The 21,028-nt window shown below is 47.9% G+C and overlaps 1 protein-coding gene across 4 annotated transcripts in view; it reads right to left on the bottom strand.

The window, feature by feature from the left end:
- SLC5A6 (solute carrier family 5 member 6) overlaps positions 1-21,028 on the bottom strand; it is a 327,265-nt gene that overhangs the window by 177,919 nt on the left and 128,318 nt on the right. For all 4 annotated transcript variants that reach the window (XM_086928095.1, XM_086928097.1, XM_086928096.1 and 1 more), the window contains exons 6-7: positions 1,869-2,023; positions 1,445-1,585 (exon numbers count right to left, since the gene is read on the bottom strand). In XM_086928095.1, coding sequence (XP_086784221.1) covers positions 1,445-1,585; positions 1,869-2,023 — 296 coding nt within the window. The remainder of the gene's footprint in view (positions 1-1,444; positions 1,586-1,868; positions 2,024-21,028) is intronic.

Here is a 21,028-nt window from a genome sequence, read left to right as displayed (position 1 = left end):
AATCAACCAAGAGCACCCAAGAAGTAGACCAGTTGAAACTGGTCTGAGACTGCAGTTGGTGAAGATGTGTTTCTGGAACTGCAAATTGAGTGATAAAGCAAACGCATACTCACTGTGAGCTATCATCCAGAGAGAGGACTCTCCAGAAGAAGATGAGAACTTTCGAGTCCGCACCAATGACTGGTATGGGAGAAGAGAAGGGCAAGAGGGGGTATTGTCTAATGCCTAAGACAGACTCAGAGGAAAAAGAGATTCTGTCTGCCGATGAGACACAAGAAAGACACAGAATTACAGCACCTCAGCTAAGTTTAAAAGCTGTGAACCATGCCTGCCTGGACAAATGATCGATTTTTTATTTCACCCTGACAGAATTCTAGAAGTAGGTGGCTGTGGGACTGGAGGGAGAAGCAACCTCCAGTAGTGGCTCGTGACTACTGCGTAGAAACTTTCCTCAGCTGCCCCTGCAGAGTGGAGAAACCACGTGGAATGGACCCGTGTCTTTAAGAAACTATCACTTTCCAGAAAAGTATCCGATTTTTGTTGTTTTGATCATATCTAAAACATCAAATTGTTCACTGGAGTTAAACTATATTACTCCAATGCAGTTCTTGGTAAAAGATAACAAACTAACTTTCAAACACTTAAACTGCAGTAAAGAGGGAACAAAGGCTAAATGTCTATCCACCACTCCAATACCTCAGATCTGGTGGCAAACGTCTTGTAGCTCTCCTAATTATTGAAAGAACTAGAGCAGGAGGAAGATTGACTGTTCAAAGAGGTAAACTTTGGAATTCCTTTCTTGAAGAGGTATGACAAGTGATTATAATGTATGGGGGAATATTACAACCTGCCATTTCCAAATACGGACTATATATGTAGAGTCGGGCATTGCACACGTGGCAGCATTAAATAAAACAACGTAAAGAGAATCAAATATTAGTTGTGGTGCAGTGAATTCTCAGTACAGTAATGTGATATCAACACCAAACATGCTCTGGCAAAGCCAATAGGTCTGGCGCAGGCAATCAGCTGCTTGGCTATGGCAATTTCTGTTTTGTTCAAAAAAACAAAAACATCAGCTATAGGCAAACATATTTTTGGGTCTTAAAAAGGCACACAGTACCATAATAGTCCCTGGCATTAAACGAAACAACTTTGTGCGTGGGTGTGCTCCTTGGCTGAAAGCCCTTTTAAGTAAATATATTAAACATACCATTTTAGTGAAATGAAGACGCCTTGGCTAATGCCAGGCCCTAAAAATTAGAGCACACCATGGCACAAGACATTTACAACACAAAAAGCAGCTGGTTTCAAGGAAACTGGGGGCAGCAATGTAGCCAAGCAACATGTACCTAAACCTATGCAATGACGCACAATCACTCTTGATAAATTAAGGCAAAATACAAGCAAACAACTGAGATTAGGGGGTGTTTCCAATACTTACAAGATGGCTTCTTTTTCGGTTTTGGAGCTGAGGTATCGCTGGACCTGTGCTTGATTTACCCCATACAGGGACAACATCATGAAGACGCCACCAATAGCAAGCGCCCAGAAGGAATGACGTTCAAACGGATCTGGGTTCAAGCTGGCCAAAGAAAGAAAGGGCAACAATTAGAACTATTATGGGTAACAAACAGTTGCACATTTTACAATTGCTGAAGTAATGGTTTAAAACAATTAAACTAAGGAGCAGAGTTTCCTGCTTTGGTGGCAACTGATGGGTAAGGTACTCCCTAACCCTCTTACAAACTCAGAAGTAAATAGAGTGTTTCGGGTACTATATAGGTACATTTGGAAATTGAACAGTTTATGGATCCCGATCAGTCGAGAATAAAAATCCCTGCCACCCCCTCTTGATCCATACTTACTTTATGTCTGCGATCTTTCCATTTTCTGTAGCGATTCGCCAGACCTCGCCCATCCCACCGACCTTTATGGTCCCAACAATGATGACTGCTAGCTGTCCTGCGAACATTATAAAGGTCTGGAAGACATCTGTCCAGATTACAGCTTTCAGTCCACCCTGAAGAGAGAAAAGGAGAGAGGAGAGGTGTGAAACACCTTGAAAGGCGTTGTATAAAGGATGAGCTAGCACCCGAGACATCAGAATTCCTAATACCTTGGCCCCAAGCATCACCAAGTGTCAGACCCTCACACACAGCCATCACTAGTGGTCAGGTAGTTTGAATGGGCCACGTTATTAAAGATTCCATGTAAAAGCGCTTTACATCATTCATTTGGACACTACTGAGGAGCTGTGTAACTGCATACCTGAATGCACAGCTCGGAAAAGAAATAGCACTCATGGGATGCGAGCTTGCTGAAAATATCGTCCTTCAATGTCAACCCTCAAGGCCTGCACAGCAAAGAAAAGGGTGGAGAGGGCAAAGGGACAGGGACGAGCATTAGTGACTGGCTGTAAAAGCCAAGGCCATTTCCAGAGGGGGGTGAAGAATACAGCGGAATTCTGATGAGGACTCAGGTGAGCAGCTTTTTCTATGGAAAAACTATTTTCTACTTAAAGAAAAAAAGGAACTGAAAACAAGTTGCTGCACATTTCATACTAAGACAAGCAGCTCGTCAGCCAAACGGCCAGGGTTCTGCTATCCTGCCTCCAGGCGGCGCTCAAGAGAACACTATGGGCCCTGCATCTAACCCAGCTTCCCAAAGAACACTTCTTAGCACACTATTCTCTTCACCGAGATGTATATATAGTGCATGGCTACCCGAAGGCCCTCTCAGGGCCAGTAAAACATCTGCTCTCCTCTCTAGTGTCCCTTGATTGAGCTAGAATAGATAGGTTTTCAGGCTTTTTCTTAAACTAGTTTCTGATTCATCCAATCTCAGATGTGCTGGCAGGAATTCCACAATGCAGGAGCCAGGTATGCTAAAGAACTCCCACCACATCTCATTATTCTCTTAATCCTAGCAACCACCAGCAGACTGTGACTCTCTGGCCGCAATGTTTTTTCTGGCCTGTAACAAGTCAAAAGGCTCTTTATAGGCTGGGGTCTTTTTAGTTTAGGGTGTGGAGAACAAGGCAAGGAGCTTTGAGCTGAATTCTTTTTTGTATTGGCAGTCAGTGCAAAGCTGCTACTGCTGGCGCTGCTGATTTTTGCCTAAGAATAATATAAAGAGTCCCGGTGGCGGCCTTTTGTATTACCTGTAGTCGACTAATGACATATCCTCGACTCCCCAAGTGAAGGGATTTGCCATAGTCCAGGCAAGAAATAATTAACTCCTGTACCACCGCTCTGCGGAGTGGGTCAGGAGGGAGCCAGCTTAGCAGTTTTCTTAGGGTTCGGAGTAATCCAAAGCAACATGGAGACAATTTCATGGCCTGGACCTCCATGGTAGCCTACCATCGATCCAGACTCCCAATCGTTTGACTGTAGGGAGGATGATGGAGTGAACCAAGCTCATCCTGCCAATAAAGTTCCAATTACCAAGGAGGGTGGGGGGGGGGGTTGTTTCTTGCAACCAAAATCTCAGTTTCATCACTGTTTACTTTTAAGCTACTGGAGGACATACAGTGGCTAACTTGTTTAAGACAAGCATTTGGGTGATTGGAGGTTTTATTGGATTCAGCTGGAAGAGAGATGACACTCTGGGTGTTTAGGAGACTAGTGCTAATCCATGCGATTACACAATTTCTGCTAGAGGACGTACATATATATTGAAAAGTGTGGAACTTAAAGAAGCTCCCTGGGGGACACCACATTTCAACGGGTATGAAGCAGAAGTTTAGGAGTCCTCCTGGACTTGGAAACTTCTGAGCTCTAGAAAGGCTATAAGTCATTTGAGCACCTTGCCAATGATTCCAGGCTCTTCTAACCTTTGGATCAATACAGGGTGGGACACTGTCAAAGGCCGTGCTCAAATAGAGTACAATCATTGCTGCTGAGCCATCTCGGTCTAGGATGGCTCGGAGTTCTACCGTTGCTGCAAGCAGTGCAGTGTCTGTACTGCTTCCATGCCCTGAATCCTGTTTCCCTAGGATGCAAGATGGAGTGGGTCTCTAAAAAGGCAGATAGATGTTTATTCACATATTTCTCAACGGTTTTTCCCATTCCTGAGAGCAGGGAAATGGGATGGTAATTCTCTACCCTAGAGCAGAGCCACTCTGAAGAGAGTAGCTGAACATATCTGTCAGTGTAGTTAAAATGATACTAACCCCTTTCTTCAATATGTCTGGAGGGGCTGGATCAAGTGGAGAGCCTGATTTAATGGTCCTAAGGATCTCTTCTGTAGTCTTCTGACTCATTAGAGGAAAGGATTGTAACTGGAGTCTGGCTGGTGTAGTTTCTTTTAAGGCTGGGGGTTGGGTATCATCTTGGGTAAGGCTAGTCGAATGCAGATGATGTTTTCAAAGAAGTTAGAGGTCATATTACATTGCTCTACTGAAGGGGTCGTACCAGTTTTGTTTTGGAAGCCTTTTCTGTTTCATCACTGAAATACGCAACTTATGCTTCTCTTATTGTATATTGGTACTTTTTTACCTGCTTTTTATATTCCACCTTACTGGGCCCTTCATATGTTTCCTCCATTCTCTTTCAAGTTTTTTGGTAGCCTTTTTTAGCTGCAGGATATTAGTTGAAAACAATGGGGGCTAAATTATCGAAGGAGAGTTTGAGCCAATTTTCATAATCATTATATCTTTCCCCAATATCCCCAGCCATTTTAGGCACAGATTCTGCTAGAGAGTTTTCCAAGCTAGTTGCATCTAGTTTGGACCAACATCTCTTTAACTTAGTGGAATAGGAGGGTCTTGCCTAAATGTGGGCATGAGCGGATGGAAAATAGGACTAGGTAGTGAACTGTACAGTATTTGAATAAGTATGTCCACTGTAAGCTCCTTACTGTTTGAGTGGATGGGGTCTAAAAGAGGACCTTAGGGGGGCGTGGCCAAGATGGCGACCTGCTAGGACGTGTCCCGTTCGGCTCCCCGGCCCTGAACCCCGATCTGCCCAGCTACTAGCCCGCAAACCCCCCAAAATCATCGGCGCTTTGCCCTGCTGTACCGCGCTGACCAGCAGTGCCCACTGAGATGTTTTTGGCTGCTGCGGCGACTGCAGAAACCGAGCTCAGCCCGCCGCGGCCGCAACACCCCGGGGAAAGGAAAGCGGCAGCCGCAGGCTTGCATTGCCCGACGGGGCTCCCGTTGGGGCTCCGGAAGGTCTGCTACCACCCACACACAGGCGGGGCGCTGCCCTCGACGACCTGCATCGCCAGAGAGCCACCGCAGTTGCACAGCCCCGGCGAAGAGCCTACCCTGCGGGAGCGGAGGACAGCCGTACCCAAGACACCCTGGTGGGCTGCCACAAAACTCTAGGCCCCGGCTTCGGGCCTACGCGGCGCAGAGGAGCGGAGACCAGCAGTGGCCCTGCCCCAGCCAGGGGCCATTGTGGTGAGTCTTGCAGCGTAGCAACTGCCTGACATCTGGCGAGTGGACCCTGTCAAAGCAATGACCCACAGGGGGACTCTGCGTCTGGCCACACGCCGCCCGCCCCCGCGAAACTCGAGGCCCCGGTCTCCGACTCAACTAGGCCTGACTAGCGGCAAGTGTGAGAGGCCTGTACCCACCCAGCAAGCAGGAGGTGGCCGGCCACCTGCGCGACTGTCCTTAATCGATCCGGGGAGGGGAGCGAGACAGGAGCCGAAGCGCCCCACCAAAAAGCGCCAGACGACGCGGCTGATCATACCCGGGACCCCACAAGGACATACCCAGCGCATACCCCACAGCGAGAGCCCCCCAGGGGCCGTCCACCCCATAGACTCAGCCTCATTACTGCCGGGTCACCTCACCACCTAGGGCCGCCCCCTGCTCCAAGACACCCGGCTACGGGCCCCAGCCAGTCCTGTCCCCCGCAGACAGCGCGAGCAACGCGCCATGGCCAACACGAGCCGCAGGGGGGGTCGTACAATCACTGACATGCTGGCGAAAAATGCGACGAAGAGGGAGAAGACCCAGACGCCCCCGTCACCATCTGTGTCGGCCGCCACCCCGGAGCGAGAGGGTGGGAGGCCCCTATCACAAAAGCCTTCCTGAAAACACTTTAACACCTTGCCAGAGGACTTTCAGGTGCTGAAACAGGACTTAGAAGGCGAACAGCGAGAACTCCGCCGCAACGTGGATGGCCTGGGTGAACGGGTGGCAGAGATGGAAGAAACGGGGCCGGCCCGTTGTGAAGAGCTGGAATCTCTGCAGCAAGAGGTCCTCCGCCTCCGAGACCGGCAAGTGGACCTCCAGGCGCACGCGGAGGATCTCGAAAACCGCTCCCGGCGGAACAACATACGTGTCTGGGGAGTGCCACTGAAAGCGGAGGGGGAATAGCGTTACCGGCTACCTACAGGACTTGTTCAGGGAGATCCTAGGTGAACCGCATAGACAGAGCGCACAGAGTTGGCCTGGCACGACGGGCCCCTGCCACCCCACCCCCCCCCGGACATACTAGCCTATCTTCCGGACTTCCCCCTGAAAGAAAGGATTCTGAGTGAAGCCCGTCGGAAACAACCTCTCCGTTTCCAGGACAATCCAGTGGCGTTATTCCAAGACCTCTCCGCGATTACGCTTCAGAAGCGACGGGCCTTCTGGGTGGTCACAACGTTCCTGCGAGAGAAAGGGGTGCCCTACTCCTGGGGGCAACCTGTTTCGGCTGATTTTCAAATGGGAGGGGGCCCTCTCCCAGCTTCGCTCGCTCCGGGACACGTGTGACCTGCTGGGGCTTGACCTGCCAGATGATGAGCGGGCGGAGGACGCCTCTCCGCGACCCGCGCGAGATGGAGTTCCCGGGACGGTTGGCACCAAGTTAGGAGGCAACGCTCTCCTAAAAAGAACCTGAAGCCGGACCCGGCGACGGTAGCCATGGAATACACGGTGGCCATCCAAGAGGTGGTCAGGGACACAGCAGCTCCACCCTGAAGTACCATTGTTTGGGGATTTGCCTCCATCGCTATGCAATCTCGAGGGCGGGGGGCCACGGGGGTCTCCACTGCCACACACTCTTCCTTTTTAGGACTCTACGTGCCTGAAATGACTTCGCTCAGACCCGGACTATGGTTCATGGTTTGGGATCTCAAGTTGGGGGTGGGGAAGGTGAGGGGGGCGGGTAGACTGTTGGTTGCAGGGGGGGAGGGGGGAGGAAGGGGGGATGGGACATGGGGAGGAGGGGGGCAGCTGGGGTTGTTTGTTGGGGCTTGGGGTTGGGTGGATGGTTGTTGTGGGGGGTACCCCTTGTCCACCTATTTCAGTTGCTCTCTGGGGGTTTTTGTTTTTTTGTTCCTTGCATATCACTTGCAGCTTCAGAAGCCACCCGGATGACCGATGCCACACCCCAAGCTTAAAGTTCTCTCCCTAAATGTGAGAGGCCTCAACAACCCCATTAAGCGTCAGGCGGTTTTGTCCCTCCTAGAGCACTCAGCAGCCGACATTTGCCTCCTACAGGAGACACACCTCCTGCCCAAAGACCAGCATTGTCTTAAATCCTGTGCCTTTCCTACACAGCTTTTTTCATTCTCCTCCAAGAAAGTAGCAGGGGTAGCAATCTTGGTGTCCAGGTCGTTCACAGCCAGGGTTCTGCAGCGGGAGGCAGAAATCAAGGGGAGATTGTTGGTGCACCGCTTCCTGATAGCAGGTCAGACATTAATAGTGGGGTCAGTATATGCACCTAACGAGGGACAGGAAACATTTCTCAAGACAGCATTAGCAGCGGCCACCGCCAGCACGGAGTGCCAGCTCCTACTAGGGGGCGACCTTAACTTAGTCTTTCATAACTCAACTGATCAGTGGGGTCAGGTGGGGGCCCTCTCCAAAGCCGGACAAGCTTACCTCCATGATCTCGACCTGACTGACCGATGGAGGCACATCCACCCACGTAGCACCGCCTATACCTACCACTCTGGGGCCCACAAATCATACGCCAGGCTTGACTACTTCCTATGCACCTCCCCATTGGTAGCGCAAGCGCTGGAGGTGGACATCTTGCCGGCCTCGCTCTCTGACCACTCCCAGATAGTGGCCACGTTCCACTTACCTGCAGCACCGACCCTGCGACGACATTGGCGCCTCAGAGAGGCCCTTCTTCATAATCCCTCAACAGTGGAGCGGATTGAAACCACTATCACACAATTCTTGACCCACAATCACAATACCGACACCTCGCGGGCCACCCAGTGGGCAACCCTGAAGGCGGTCCTGCGCGGCGAGTTTATATCTATAGCCATGGCCATTAATAAAGACAGAGCGCAGAAGAGGGCCGAAATCACACAACGAATGTCGGAACTGGATCAAATGCACCAGCGCAGCGGGCGGCAAGGGCCTGGCGGCAATTATGCACCGAGAGGAAAATGCTAGCCGTGCTAGATCAGGACACCGCGGAATATGGAGCTCTACGCCTCAAGCTGGCGTACTACTCAGGAGGGGACCGGTGCGATCGGCTTTTAGCGAGCAAGCTACGTGAACAGCGCCAAAGGCAGGCGGTGCAGGCCGTACAGGCGGAGGGGGGAGGCCTTGTCGCAGACGATGCGGCGATAGCGGAAACCTTTGGGAAATTCTACGAATCCCTCTACACTGGAGACACCCTTGACCTGCAAGCGGGTCAGACTTACCTGCAAGAGACACGTCTCCCATTCCTGACTCCGGCACAGGCGGATCTCCTGGACAGGCCCATTGGCCTGGAGGAGGCGATGTCAGCGATCTCCCGCCTGAAGCTTGGGAAATCCCCTGGCCCAGATGGCTACCCAGCAAGTTTTTATAAGACATTCTGCCACCAGGTGGCAACCTCCTGCAGGACCTTTTCAATTCCTTTGACCAACCTGGCGCGATCCCCGCAGAACTCCAGGAGGCATCAATCTCAAGCATCCCAAAATCGGGCAGGGATGCGACTCATTGCGGATCGTACCGACCAATCTCGCTATTGAATATCGACTTCAAACTCTACACGGGTATTCTAGCGAGCAGACTGGCCCCCTACATGCAACAACTAGTGGAGCCAGACCAGGCGGGTTTTATACCCCAGCGACAGACCAGTGACAATACCAGGCATGTCCTCCACCTAATTGAGGCAGGGTCACGTACACCTCCAGATTGTATGCTACTCACGATTGACACTGAAAAAGCGTTCGATAGGGTGCACTCGCCCTACCTGGAACAGGTCCTACATCATTTTGGCCTCGGTGATGTCCTCTGCACCCGCATTTTGAATTGCTATAGACAGCCCAACGCCACAGTACGCGTCAATGGGCATACCTCCTCGCGCTTCCCGATTGGAAGGGGGACCAGACAGGGGTGCCCCCTCTCCCCCATTCTGTTTGCCCTCTACATGGAACCGCTGGCGCAAAGGGTTAGGCAACACGCCCTCATCAAGGGCATCAAGTTTGGAGGCAATATCCACAAAATCAGTCTCTACGCAGACGACATTCTGCTCTCCCTTACCGAACCGGTTCAATCGCTACGGGCGCTTTTTATTGAACTCCATTGCTTTGCGCTCGCCTACGGGTTTAAAATCAATACGGAGAAATCGATTGCCCTTAATATCTCCTTATCGCCTGACACCCTCGCCGAAGTACGAGCAGAACACGATCTGCAGTGGTACGGCTCTACAGTCCCCTATTTAGGAGTCCTACTGGGCCCCACCATCCCGGCTACGGTAGAAGCGAACTATACCAGACTCCGCACGCAGCTCCATGAAGAACTCCGGAGATGGAAATGACACTCCCTCTCCTGGTTGGGGAGGATAGCCGCCACCAAAATTACCCTTTACTACAGATTCTTTATCAGTTCCAAACCCTACCCCTACGACCACCTCGCGGCTGGATCCAACAGATGCAGTCCGAGCTGGCACGCTACAAATGGCAAGGTCATCGACCGTGCTTCAAGCAAGCCATTGCAGTCCTCCCACAGGGCCATGGCGGAGTAGGGGTACCGGATCTCCAACTCTGCTTCTACGCAGCACAACTCCGGAGCCTGGTGGAATGGTATCAGCTGGAGTCGGGCAAACACTGGCTTTTTCAAGACCAGGCAGTGGCGGGTAAGCCCCTACAAGGGATCCCCTTTCTCCCTAGGCGCCATCGGCCACCCAACCTCCACGCCTCCCACATCACAGGCATGATTATGGAAGTGTGGGACCGCGTTGCGTCCAAGCACGAACTGTCTTGCTTCCCCTCCCCTCTAACACCGCTCTTTGACAATCCCGCCTTTACCCCAGGCCTCGACCCGAAAGCATTTGAGAAATGGCGCCGCTCTCCCTGCAGAGCATTGGGGCACCTCTTCAATTTGGAAGGAATCCTTTCCTTTTCACAGCTGAAAGAGCGTTACGGCATCCCAGAGGACAACAAACTAGCTTATCTGCAGGTTCGACACTGGGCACTTCACCCTGATATTAAACCCGGAGCGCAACGGCTTCTTACCCCCTACGAGAAGTGGGTAATTACTCGCACCTCCGAGAAAAAGTTGATCTCGGACCTGTACCAACACCTCCTCCTCACAAACATACACACATAACGCAGGCAGATGCAGATGGGAGCGGGAACTGGACAGGACCCTCACACACAAGCAATGGAGTGGTATATATCACAGGGCACGGCACTCCGCATATCACACCGGATTGACGGAAACCCTAACCAAGGTGGCCACCTACTGGTACCTCACACCTGCACGGCTTCATCGAGCTGACCCCCACATTTGCGATCGCTGTTGGAGGGGGTGCGGGGAGTTGCGCACATTGGAACACCTGCTCTGGAGCTGCGTTTGCATACAGGGGTACTGGGACACGATAATAGATTATATAGATTCCCATCTGGATACTCAACTTCCCCGGTTTCCTCCTTACATCCTGCTAGGGCTGCCCAACACCCTGATGTATCCCCTGAAGTCCCGGAGGGGCCCCCTCATAGCGATTGCATTGGGGGCAGCCACACAAAACATCTTAGCACACTGGAGAACCCCGCAGGCCCCCCCACACACAGGCTGGTTGCACAGGTTATGGATGGTGCTTGGCATGGAGAATCTGTCCCTGGTACAGGCCGGCCGGGGAAACTAATTCCCAGAGTTGTGGCGTCCCTTCTTAACACTGCTCAGAGGGGAGTTCCGTGAACTGAGCTGCCCCAGATACTTACGCCTTCTCAGGCTGGCAGACACCCCAATCCCGGAACAGAAGGCAACCAAGGGCACGCGACATTACAAGCACTGATGCTTATCTCGTACTTCCTATTTTTTGGCTACAATGGACTTTTCTTTTTCCTTTTAGTTGGGTGGACAAGGGGGGATGGAAGGGGGGCTGGATCCACTGTATTGTTTATATGGATATATGCGGCCTGCATTGCTGTCCCGCACAGGCAGGCGCTGAATATACTTATCTCTCTTGCATTAACACCTGCCTTGCTTAGCTTGTTTAACAGAATGTGGCCCTATTGTCTTGTTCTTTGTGAAAACTCACTAAAAGATTAAACCATGAAAGAGAACCTAATTGGTGAGTTGGCTGGTTTACAAGTTGAATCATTTGAATAGCAGCCATGTGATGAATGAGATTTATTGTTTCATTTTTCGTACAAAATGTATGTTGAGATCCCCCAACAATGTAAAATTAGCTTTCTTTAGCCCCGAAGTTGGTAAGACCCACCCCAATTTGAAAAAAAAACTGAAACCATAACTTTCAACCAAGATATAAGCCCATTTGCTTAATTCCATGATAGCGGACAAAAAACTCAGAGACAATTGATTGCATTGGGTTAGAATCAGGTTTTCCCGTCTTATAGATCGAGTCATCTGCATTCTCATTATTTTCTGGTGTTTGTAAAAGGCGAACAACTGCAAACACTGTCTAAAGAGTCTCTGTCTTTAGGTAGAAGGACTGCAATCCCCCATGTACTCTTAAAACATTTCGAAACAGCGCATATGAATTTCTTGGGTTTTTTTTGTTTTAGATTTTGTGCAATAGGCACTTCTGTCGTACCTTTAACTTAAGCTGTTGCAACACATTTCATTGCTTTCAATAGATGTACGGGTCTTAAACTGGTGGAGACCTAAATTTATTTGATTTATTTGAGATTTTTAGAGCACCTAGTTACTCCAAGGAGTGTCCCCTTGCTAAGCAGTAACACTGAATCAAAGTCAGAAAAGTCAGAAAACAGATAAGGCCCACTAGTTCTACTGACTCTACCTAGAGAACCAGGTCCTAAGGTCTTACCTTGTCTCTGAAGGTTTGAGTCACAGGTTTAGTGGCATGGAGTTCCACAGCTTGACTGCCTGTAGTCTGAAGGAGATGCCCCCCTCCCCATCGCAGTTTGGGTACTCTAGGAATCCCTGCCAGAGCTGCTTCACTGGATCTAAGATGTATGAGGATATATAAGCTTGAATGAGGGGAAAAAGATAACTAGGACCCCTCCGATTCAGTATCCTCTACGGAAGGCAGAGAGCTTTAAAAGACACTGTGTTTAATGCCTCCAAGCCGCAAGGTCAACCAGACAAGATTTAAAATTTGTTGCAGCATGGCCATCATCTTGTGCAAGTGGGATGATTACTTGAGTATCGTCAGCATACATCATTCGAACGCCATGGAGCTCGAATATGTCCGCCAAAGGACAGGAATACAAATTGAAAAAAGAGTTGGACTCCGTGCAGAACTTTGTGGCACTCCCTGTTGAAGTGGGATAATGTTAGGTATAACGCTTCTGAATTACCTGGAAAGAGCATCTATGAAGGAAATCTGCAAACCAGTCAAATGCTCATGCCCTATGCCCACAGCTGTTCCAGCAGCACAGCATGCAAGACTGTTTAAAACGCTGCACTTAGGTCAAGCATAATGCGCGTTTTCCCTTCATCTGCCACCCTTCGCAGTGTCTCAGAGGCTAGAAGCGAAGCGGATCCCGTGCTATATAGTGTCCTGGATACTGATTGAGTCCCATGAAGGAGACTATTCTCACCAAAACTCCATAAGCTGAAAGTGGACATGCTTTTCAGCCATTTTCTCCATGAATGGAAGCAGGGAGATTCGACAAAAGTTATCCGCTTAGGAGAGGCCCAAAGATGTTTTTTTTTAAGGGGAATCACCATAGCGTGCCTACACTCCGCTGGAAATAGCGCGGCTTTAAATGATAAAATAACCATGGTACGTAGAGTGGGAGCAAGGGCTGTAAGCCCACGCTCCACAATAGCTGGGGCGCCAGGTCTAAACGAGATCCAGGATTGATTTTAGCAGCCAGGGAGCATAGGGTTTCTACTGAGATGCTCTTAATCATTAAGGAACCTTTTAGGTAGGGGTCTGCAGTCCTTACTGGCGGGGAAAACTATATTCGTAACAGATTCTGAACAGGCAGCTTGAATGAGACTTTATACGGAAAAATTGGGCAATCTCATTACAGCTACTCTGACTTGGCGCTCTAGCGGCTGACACCGCGTCCAAAGACGTGAGAAGTTTAACTATTCTGAAAATCTTGCGATGAGGGTTTTTCGCCTGGTCTATCTTTTGTGTAAAGAATTGCGTCCAAGCAAGCCTAATCTGCTTTTGAGATTCCCTTAGCGCAAGCTGGAGGATCTCTTTGTCTAGAGTGCAATAACTCTTCCGCTATTTGCTTTCTAAGCGTTTGCATGACTTTTTGGTCTGCAGACGATCCTGCGTAAACCACACCGCAGAGGGTCTGAATTCTTTGCTTATGCACATGTTCACTGTTGGGACAGGAATGTCTTCTGCATAGTATATGGACATGAGCCTCTATACTGAGTCACCTGGTGGCGAGTGAATTTGGTAGCCCTTTGTTTAAAAACGTCATTTATTCAAAGGAAACACAAAGGAAAGGGTGAGAAGGACAGTGCAGTAAAGGACTCATGGGCAATCAAGGCGATGCATTTGACATAATATTGATGCAGTCTTCCAATTACATAACATAGAATCTCTATTCAGATAGTACACACCCAAATTTCTCTACTTTTCGTCCAAGAAGAACAGCAATATGCATTTAAGCTCTTTATCAATTGCACATCATCACCGTCAGACATTTCCCAAAGCATGGAGTGCCAAGTATGACTGCAGGGGGGTCCACAGATCTCGAATCTGGATCTGGGTGGGATAAGCATGCTGAAATTGTCTGACATTGTATTGCAATACACGAGGTCTTGCACCCAGTCATGTATTGCGGGAAGAGGACCTCTGCACCATCGCACTGCAATATGCATTCTGGATAACCAAGAACTAGAGCAGTATATCCCATTTTCTTTTGATTCAGTAAACACGAAACCCTGTGCGAGCACAGAGTTCTAGGCCTGAAATTGTCTGTTTGACCCAGAGCCTGGTGCTGAGATCAAGAGAGGGAGACACAAAAAAATGACATCTTAAGTAACACTTTTTCGTGTGGATTCTCTATCTAACCCCCAGATTTCTCACCTTCAGCATATTCAAAGCACCAGACGGGAGCTGGAAAAATCTTCCAGCAACGCTCAAAAGAGCTAGTAGGTGGCACTATGGCTTTGTAAGTGACAAAATGGAGCCACACATAAGCGCCACCGCTGTGCACTAAAGTCAGTTTTTTTTTTCTTCCTACTTGTTGCAAAGTCATTCTGTGTGCCCTGTGCACCCCCATTTTTTGCTGACTGGTACTGGTGGTAACCGGCTCCGACGATATTATGGGCACTGCTAGACAGGCCCAGGACCAGTGAGATGGTGGAAACACAATGGGAATAAAGTGAAAACACCTACATACATAAGGTACACTATATATTAAGGTACACTTATAATAGGCATGACCTACCCTATAAGTCTCTAGCATATAATAGGGCAGGGTGGTGGAAACTACCTTTAAGTCCCTAGTAAATAATAGGGCATGGCATTTTAGAGGCCAGCAGCCCTTTCTGCACTTGCATGTGTGCACTGCTGACAGCCTGAGGTCATTTCGAAAACAGCCTTGAGTTGCAGCACTGTTTTTAAATGTAAATTGTGCTCAAACTCGTCTTTGGTGGTAGGGGCACTTAAAACAGATATTGTACAATATTTTGGCATGTTAGGTACCCCCAGAGTCTCCCCTAGGTGTCCCAGGGGTTGGAGGCGTAGGTCATTATAAGGAGGATCCTTATAAATTATGTTTTATATGCCCGGGATATAGAAATTAGGCATTCCACTTCCCCCATTTTAGAAAAGTGCCTTCCAAATCGACTTTGGTGCTAGGAGCACTCTGGAGTGAGGATCTACACTATTTTTACATATTCAGGACCCCTAACGTCTCCCCTATGTGTCCCAGGAGTGGGAGGTCCTGTTGCTATGAGCAAGGTTCTTATAAAAAGGTGTTTTATAAGCCCTGGTGTATGAGAAATTGCACATTTAATTTTTACGATTGTAGATCCCCAGCCACATAGGTCAACATGGCAATACTTTATTAATGAATAACTATCACTAGGGATCACTGGAAATATAATGCATGGACTTTGGGGAATGGTATTGATAAATCCAACAATATGCTCTTATTAAATGTATGCTAAAATATACAGAAAAGATGTTATAAGACTTTGTCTGTAAGCCAAAATTGAGCCTGCCAGTGGTCTGCCCAGATTGGTCAGAGTTAACAGTATAAGGCAGGCTGCTTTGATGAAGTTATAAGTGGCTTACCCCAGAGAGGCTAATCTGTTTAAAAGAGCTCTGCTACGGAGGAATGCCAGAGCAAGGGTAGGGGTGGTAAACCATGGGGCTTCAAAGAAAAGATCAGACAGGCAGGAACTGCCAGGTCTGTCTACCCCCATATGACCTAGCCAGATGGCAGGCTTAATGAACAGATTTGCAGTTGTCAGGGGATGGCTACAGAAAGAAGCCGTACTGGAGGTTGGTTTAGCTAGTTCTTGCTCCTCTGCTGAGACTTCAGCCATATTGAATTATGGAGGAATAGTGCTTTCTAGGAAACCGTCATACCACACTTTGGAGCAAGTGGTTATGCTCTGGTGTGTTGGCCTGCACCTCATTGAAAGGAGTACCCTCCTGCTAAATCCCAGAGAACACTAAATAAGTATCTGAGAGGGGCAGAGCCTCTCAGAACTGCTGCTTGAAACTAAGTGAAGAAAAAAGGTCCAACCTGGAAGTTTGATTTGTACCAACCAGACCCTGCACTCTGAAGGACTGCACCTGCTCCACTATCTTGAACTACATCCCAGTGGACCTAACTTGCTTCAAGAGGATAATACAGGTTAACAGGGCTCACCAGGATCATTACCACAAAGAATCCCCAGCCTGGAGTGCGTCTAGTGGATTTGTAAGTATTTTGCCTAAGTGGATTGTGGGAAAGTCCCTAACGCCAGAGTTTGACCGGGAGCTTGTCTAAAGTCAAGCCAGCGAACTCTCAGAAAACTCTGGGCGGTGTAGGGCATCGAGGGTCTCTGGAGAAAAAAATTCCAGGAAATTTTACATCAGAAGGTACAAACTTTGACTGAGGACTGCAGCGAGGGGTAGGTGCGCACAGCTCTGTCGCAGCCAGCCTGACTTTGTCCCAGTACAGCGCGACCAGATGTCCCAATAGGCACTATAAGTTTCTGTATGCTATATAGTGCTAAAGCTTTCAAAATTCACATTTCCGATTCCCTACGTTAGATTCTTTTTTGTTTTGGTGTCATTTTAAAGATAAAAATATTTCCTATTTTTATAAATTGGTCTTGGGTTTTGTTTGTGTGTTGTGTCTTAAGCATGTACTGAATTTGTGTTTTTAAATGCTTTATTTATCTGTTTCAGAAGTTAAGCCTGTCTGCTCGCAGTCAAGCTACCAAGGGTTGTGCATGGAAATACATTTTTGAGACCTATTCTGAGCCCTAGACTCTGTTAGTGGCCTTATTGCCAGTGGTGGATGCACATTTACCTCTACTAAACATCCACTTTCCAACATTACTTCTGTGCTCTCAGAGGCAGAGTGTAGAATCAGTGTGCTGACCCCTAACATGGGACCTTTTCACATGGTAAAAAGGTCAATCCACAAAGCAAGGATGTGGGAGGGCAGTGAGGAATCAGCATTTAGTTAGAGTATCTACCAGAACGAGGATTTCAGAAGATAAGCAACTTGTCCTTCTGAACATATACTTATGACTGCACATTCCTTGCCTTTAAAATAGATACCGTGACAGAACCTTCCAAAGGTGAAGGATCTGGGGAGGGATTCAGACCAAGAAGTCCAACAGGACCCAGCAGGTGAAGCGGCACTCACACCGGCCCGGACTTTCAAGGAAGTAGCGTTTTGTGAACATCTTCCAGGTTGCGCTTGGATGTTAGTGCATATGTTTAGATCAGGCACTCCTCACACGAAGGCGGTCGTAGCTGTTTTGGTCCTAGTGGAATACACCCACAAGCCCTCTGGAGGCTGTATTCATATCAGCTGTGCACTGGCCAAGTAGCAGAGGACTATCCACATTGACAGTGTCCTCCTGTGCACAGTCTCCATTTCTCTGCCATTAAGAAACCCACGAAGAGCTGACCATCCATGCTAAGGTACATTGAGTGGTTGATGAACGCTTAGTGGACCTAACCAGCTCTCAGTAGACCTTGCTCTGCCAATGAAAGTTGTGCAAGAATGACTTAGTTGGATTAATTAATGATACTGAGGTACTCTTTTACAAAAACCTCTATCCAGACTCTTACAGTGCTAGGTGTGGTAACAGCCTCAATAAAAACCACTTCTAACCACCTGGAATGCCCATTTTTGGTGCCTCTGGTAGCATATTAAAAGGACAAATAAGCCCAGACATATCTTTACCCATGGTGCACCAGGATCCTCAATACGTTGCATACTCTTACCCATATCCACCTTTAGTCTTTTTTCACTATCTTTACATCCAGTGCAATTAACCAACCTTCTAGATACTTCTGCTTCCCTACCTGGCCATCAAAATCTATACTGAAGTCTTTTGTTGTCATAGTTTGCCTCAAATGACCTCAGTGTGTCAATGTAATCAATGTATTCCTTTCACAATGAGGATGCACAAACCTCTCTCTCCTCACCAGAAGTGGATTGCTACATTCTTCCCTCAACTCAAACACAATCTTGTAGTATGGCCTAACGCTTACTGATAGTGAGCTTTCTCTATGTGGTCATACTCAAATCAGCTTTACTACTTTTTTATTATTCCATGTTTTTTTCATTTCAGCAACCCACACTGTCTTGGTAATTGCATCATTGGCACATGCTACCACTTCTACCCCAAATGCTTCAACAGTTTAACTCATCAGTTCCTCCATCCTCGTTTATATTCCATCACACAGGTTCGTAGTTTGGCGGCAATTCATGCACAACCTTTGTCTGTGCCTCCTGGTCTTTATGCCTTTGCGAAAGACGTTCCCTCACTCCAACTACTGAAGCACTACCATCCACCATTATTATAGATTATGTATTTAAAATGGTTGGAGAATACCTGCTTATGCTATTTTCATTTTGATAGTTTGGAATGCTTGTTAGTAGAGGTTCTTGCCATGAAAATGCTACACCATTCCTCAAAAAGAAGCTTAGATCCTCAGTTTTTTTTAGCAAAATTCACCATGAACTTCAAATATTCAATTAAACCCAAAAACTATATAAAGTGGTCTTTATCACAGTAAGCACTTGCATTCGATAAACCACTACTGAGATCAGTTTTAGGTTTGACTGTATCCGGTGATGTGGTATACTCAAGGACGTCTACTTCCTCTTGCAGAAACGTAAACTTCGCTTTACTCAACGGCATCCCCGCTTCAGCCAATTTCAATATATTAGGCTCATCCACATGGCTTCAAATGACTCAAATATTGTACTGGAAGTAAACAACATTCTGTACATCCTTCAAAAGTCCAGTCACATGCTGGAACATACTCACTGCAGACATTAAGCCAAAAAGGCACCTACTTAACTGAAAAATGTCTGATAAACGCTGTGAATGCCTTGGAGTCTGCATGCAACTGAACCTGATGAGAGGCTCTTTTAGATCTAGCTTAGAAAAATACCATCAACCCATCATTAGTACCATTTTGTTAATATTGGGTGGGAGAAAATAGTCACAATGTTTTGAGTCAGATCTCAAATCCACAGAAAACGGATGGTCCCCATCGACGTTCATGGTCAGCACCACAGGAGAAACCCATTATGAGGACTCCACCGATCCAATGAATCAATCTCTTACCATCTGGTGAAGCTTACCTTTTGCCCGCCTTCCTAACTAGGATTTTAATCTTTCTAACTTCATGCTTAATGGGCACTTGATACTTATTTAGTACTATTTTGAGTTAATACTCTCTCGTCATACCCAATTTATCTTCAAACACCTTTTGAAGTTCATATGAACACCATGAATAAATGAACGCACTTGTAAAGCGCACAGCTACTCAACAAGAGTGTCCCCACACTGATTGGTTCAAGCAAACAGCACTCATAAGCATGTCTAGCACTGGAAGAGACAGGTTTTAAGGTGTTTCTTGAAGGCTGCCAGATCAGTTGTGGCTCTCAGAGCAGCCAGTATTTTATTTCACGCTTGAGCTCCCAAAAACCTGAAAGATCTGCCTGCCATACGGGCCAGGCGTACTCTGGGGGTGCAAGCGAATCCCAAATAAGAGGACCTCCAGGATCTGGCAGGCATGTAGAGACTAACTCTCCTTTTGAGATAACCCGCACCCTTATCATTGAGGGCTTTAAAGAACATTAACAAGGTCTTAAACTTAATCCTCGCTTTCACCGGAAGCCTTTGCAATCCTTTGAGATGGAGGACTATGTGTGTCCTGGGCTTAAGCCTAAGGACCAGTCTAGCCGCTGCATTTTGGACCACTTGAAGGCGCTGAAGGAGATACCCAGGCAGGCCTAGGTACAAATGTTAGCATAGTCCAGTCTGGACGTCACCAAGGCCTGAACCACTGTTTTCCTAGTGTTGAGCGAGAAATGAGGAAGGAACTTTCTTAACATGCGTAGTATGCCAAAGCAGGTGCCCACTAAGGCTTGGACTTGGGGCCTCATAGAGAACACACTATCAATCTGGATGACAAGGATTTTAACCATAGATTGGGCTGAGAGAGGTAGCAACAACTCCCCAGACCACCAATGACTTCAATCGATCACAGAAGGCGAGCCAGAAAAGACAATCTCCGATTTCTCAGAGTTGCCTTGCCTTTAGCCAGTTGAACACCTTTGCGCAGCAAGATCTAATTCCATCCCCGTCAAAGTCCTCTCCCTTGTCGCAGCTGAAAATCAGCTGTGTAGCGTCAGCATATGAAATTATCTTAGCCCTGCTGTCCTCTGCCAGGGGTTTAATGGGGGACATATACAGATTAAAAAGAGAAGGGCGGAGGACGGAGTCCTGGAGGACTCCCACTTTCATGCTGAGCATGGGGGATGCAAAAGGGGGCACCCAAATTTCCTAGCTTCTGTCCACAAGGAAAGAAGTTAGCCATGCAAGCTCTAAATCTTCGATGCCAATGTCCCTCAGCCTCTCCAGGCGCCTATCATGTGGGACTCTGTGGAAGGCCGACGACAGGTCCAATAAAATAAAGATAGCCCTGCCTTCCTGGTCAAGCTTTTCCTTTATGTGCTCGTGACTTTCAACAGAGCTGTCTCCGTACTATTATCGGCCCTAAAACCAGATTGTGTCATGTGCAGGAGATTGGGATTCTCTGTGTGTTCTGGGATAGCTCTGTTCACATGCTTCTCCAGTACCTTAGAAAGAGAAGAGAGATGGGCCTGTAGATTTGTGGGCACTTTCGTGTCCGCTGAAGGTTTTTTAAGGAGCAGCAAAAGTTTTGCATGCTTCCAAATAGAAGGCACAATGTCTTTAGAAAGAGATGAATTCAACACCTTATTCACTATGATATTGCCAGGGGGGCCACAGAGGCTAATATTTTGCTTTACATCTTTAATTTCCGAATTGGAGACCACCATTATATGATCAGGAGTCTTGGGATTGATGATTAAGCTTAAATCGAAATGATGTGCTCACTCAAGTATCACAGGCTAAGACAGTGTTGTACGTATTTTGCCCTTAATTACCTGATTACAATATCTGATCCCTACCCACGTGTAACCTATCACGCTTCCTGGTGACCCTTGGGGGTTAATG

Source organism: Lissotriton vulgaris, chromosome 6, assembly GCF_964263255.1.
Source record: "Lissotriton vulgaris chromosome 6, aLisVul1.2, whole genome shotgun sequence".
In the NCBI taxonomy this organism is placed as follows: domain Eukaryota; kingdom Metazoa; phylum Chordata; class Amphibia; order Caudata; family Salamandridae; genus Lissotriton; species Lissotriton vulgaris.
The sequence above is the reverse complement of the archived record's forward strand: the minus strand, read 5'-3'. Positions and strand labels throughout refer to the sequence as shown.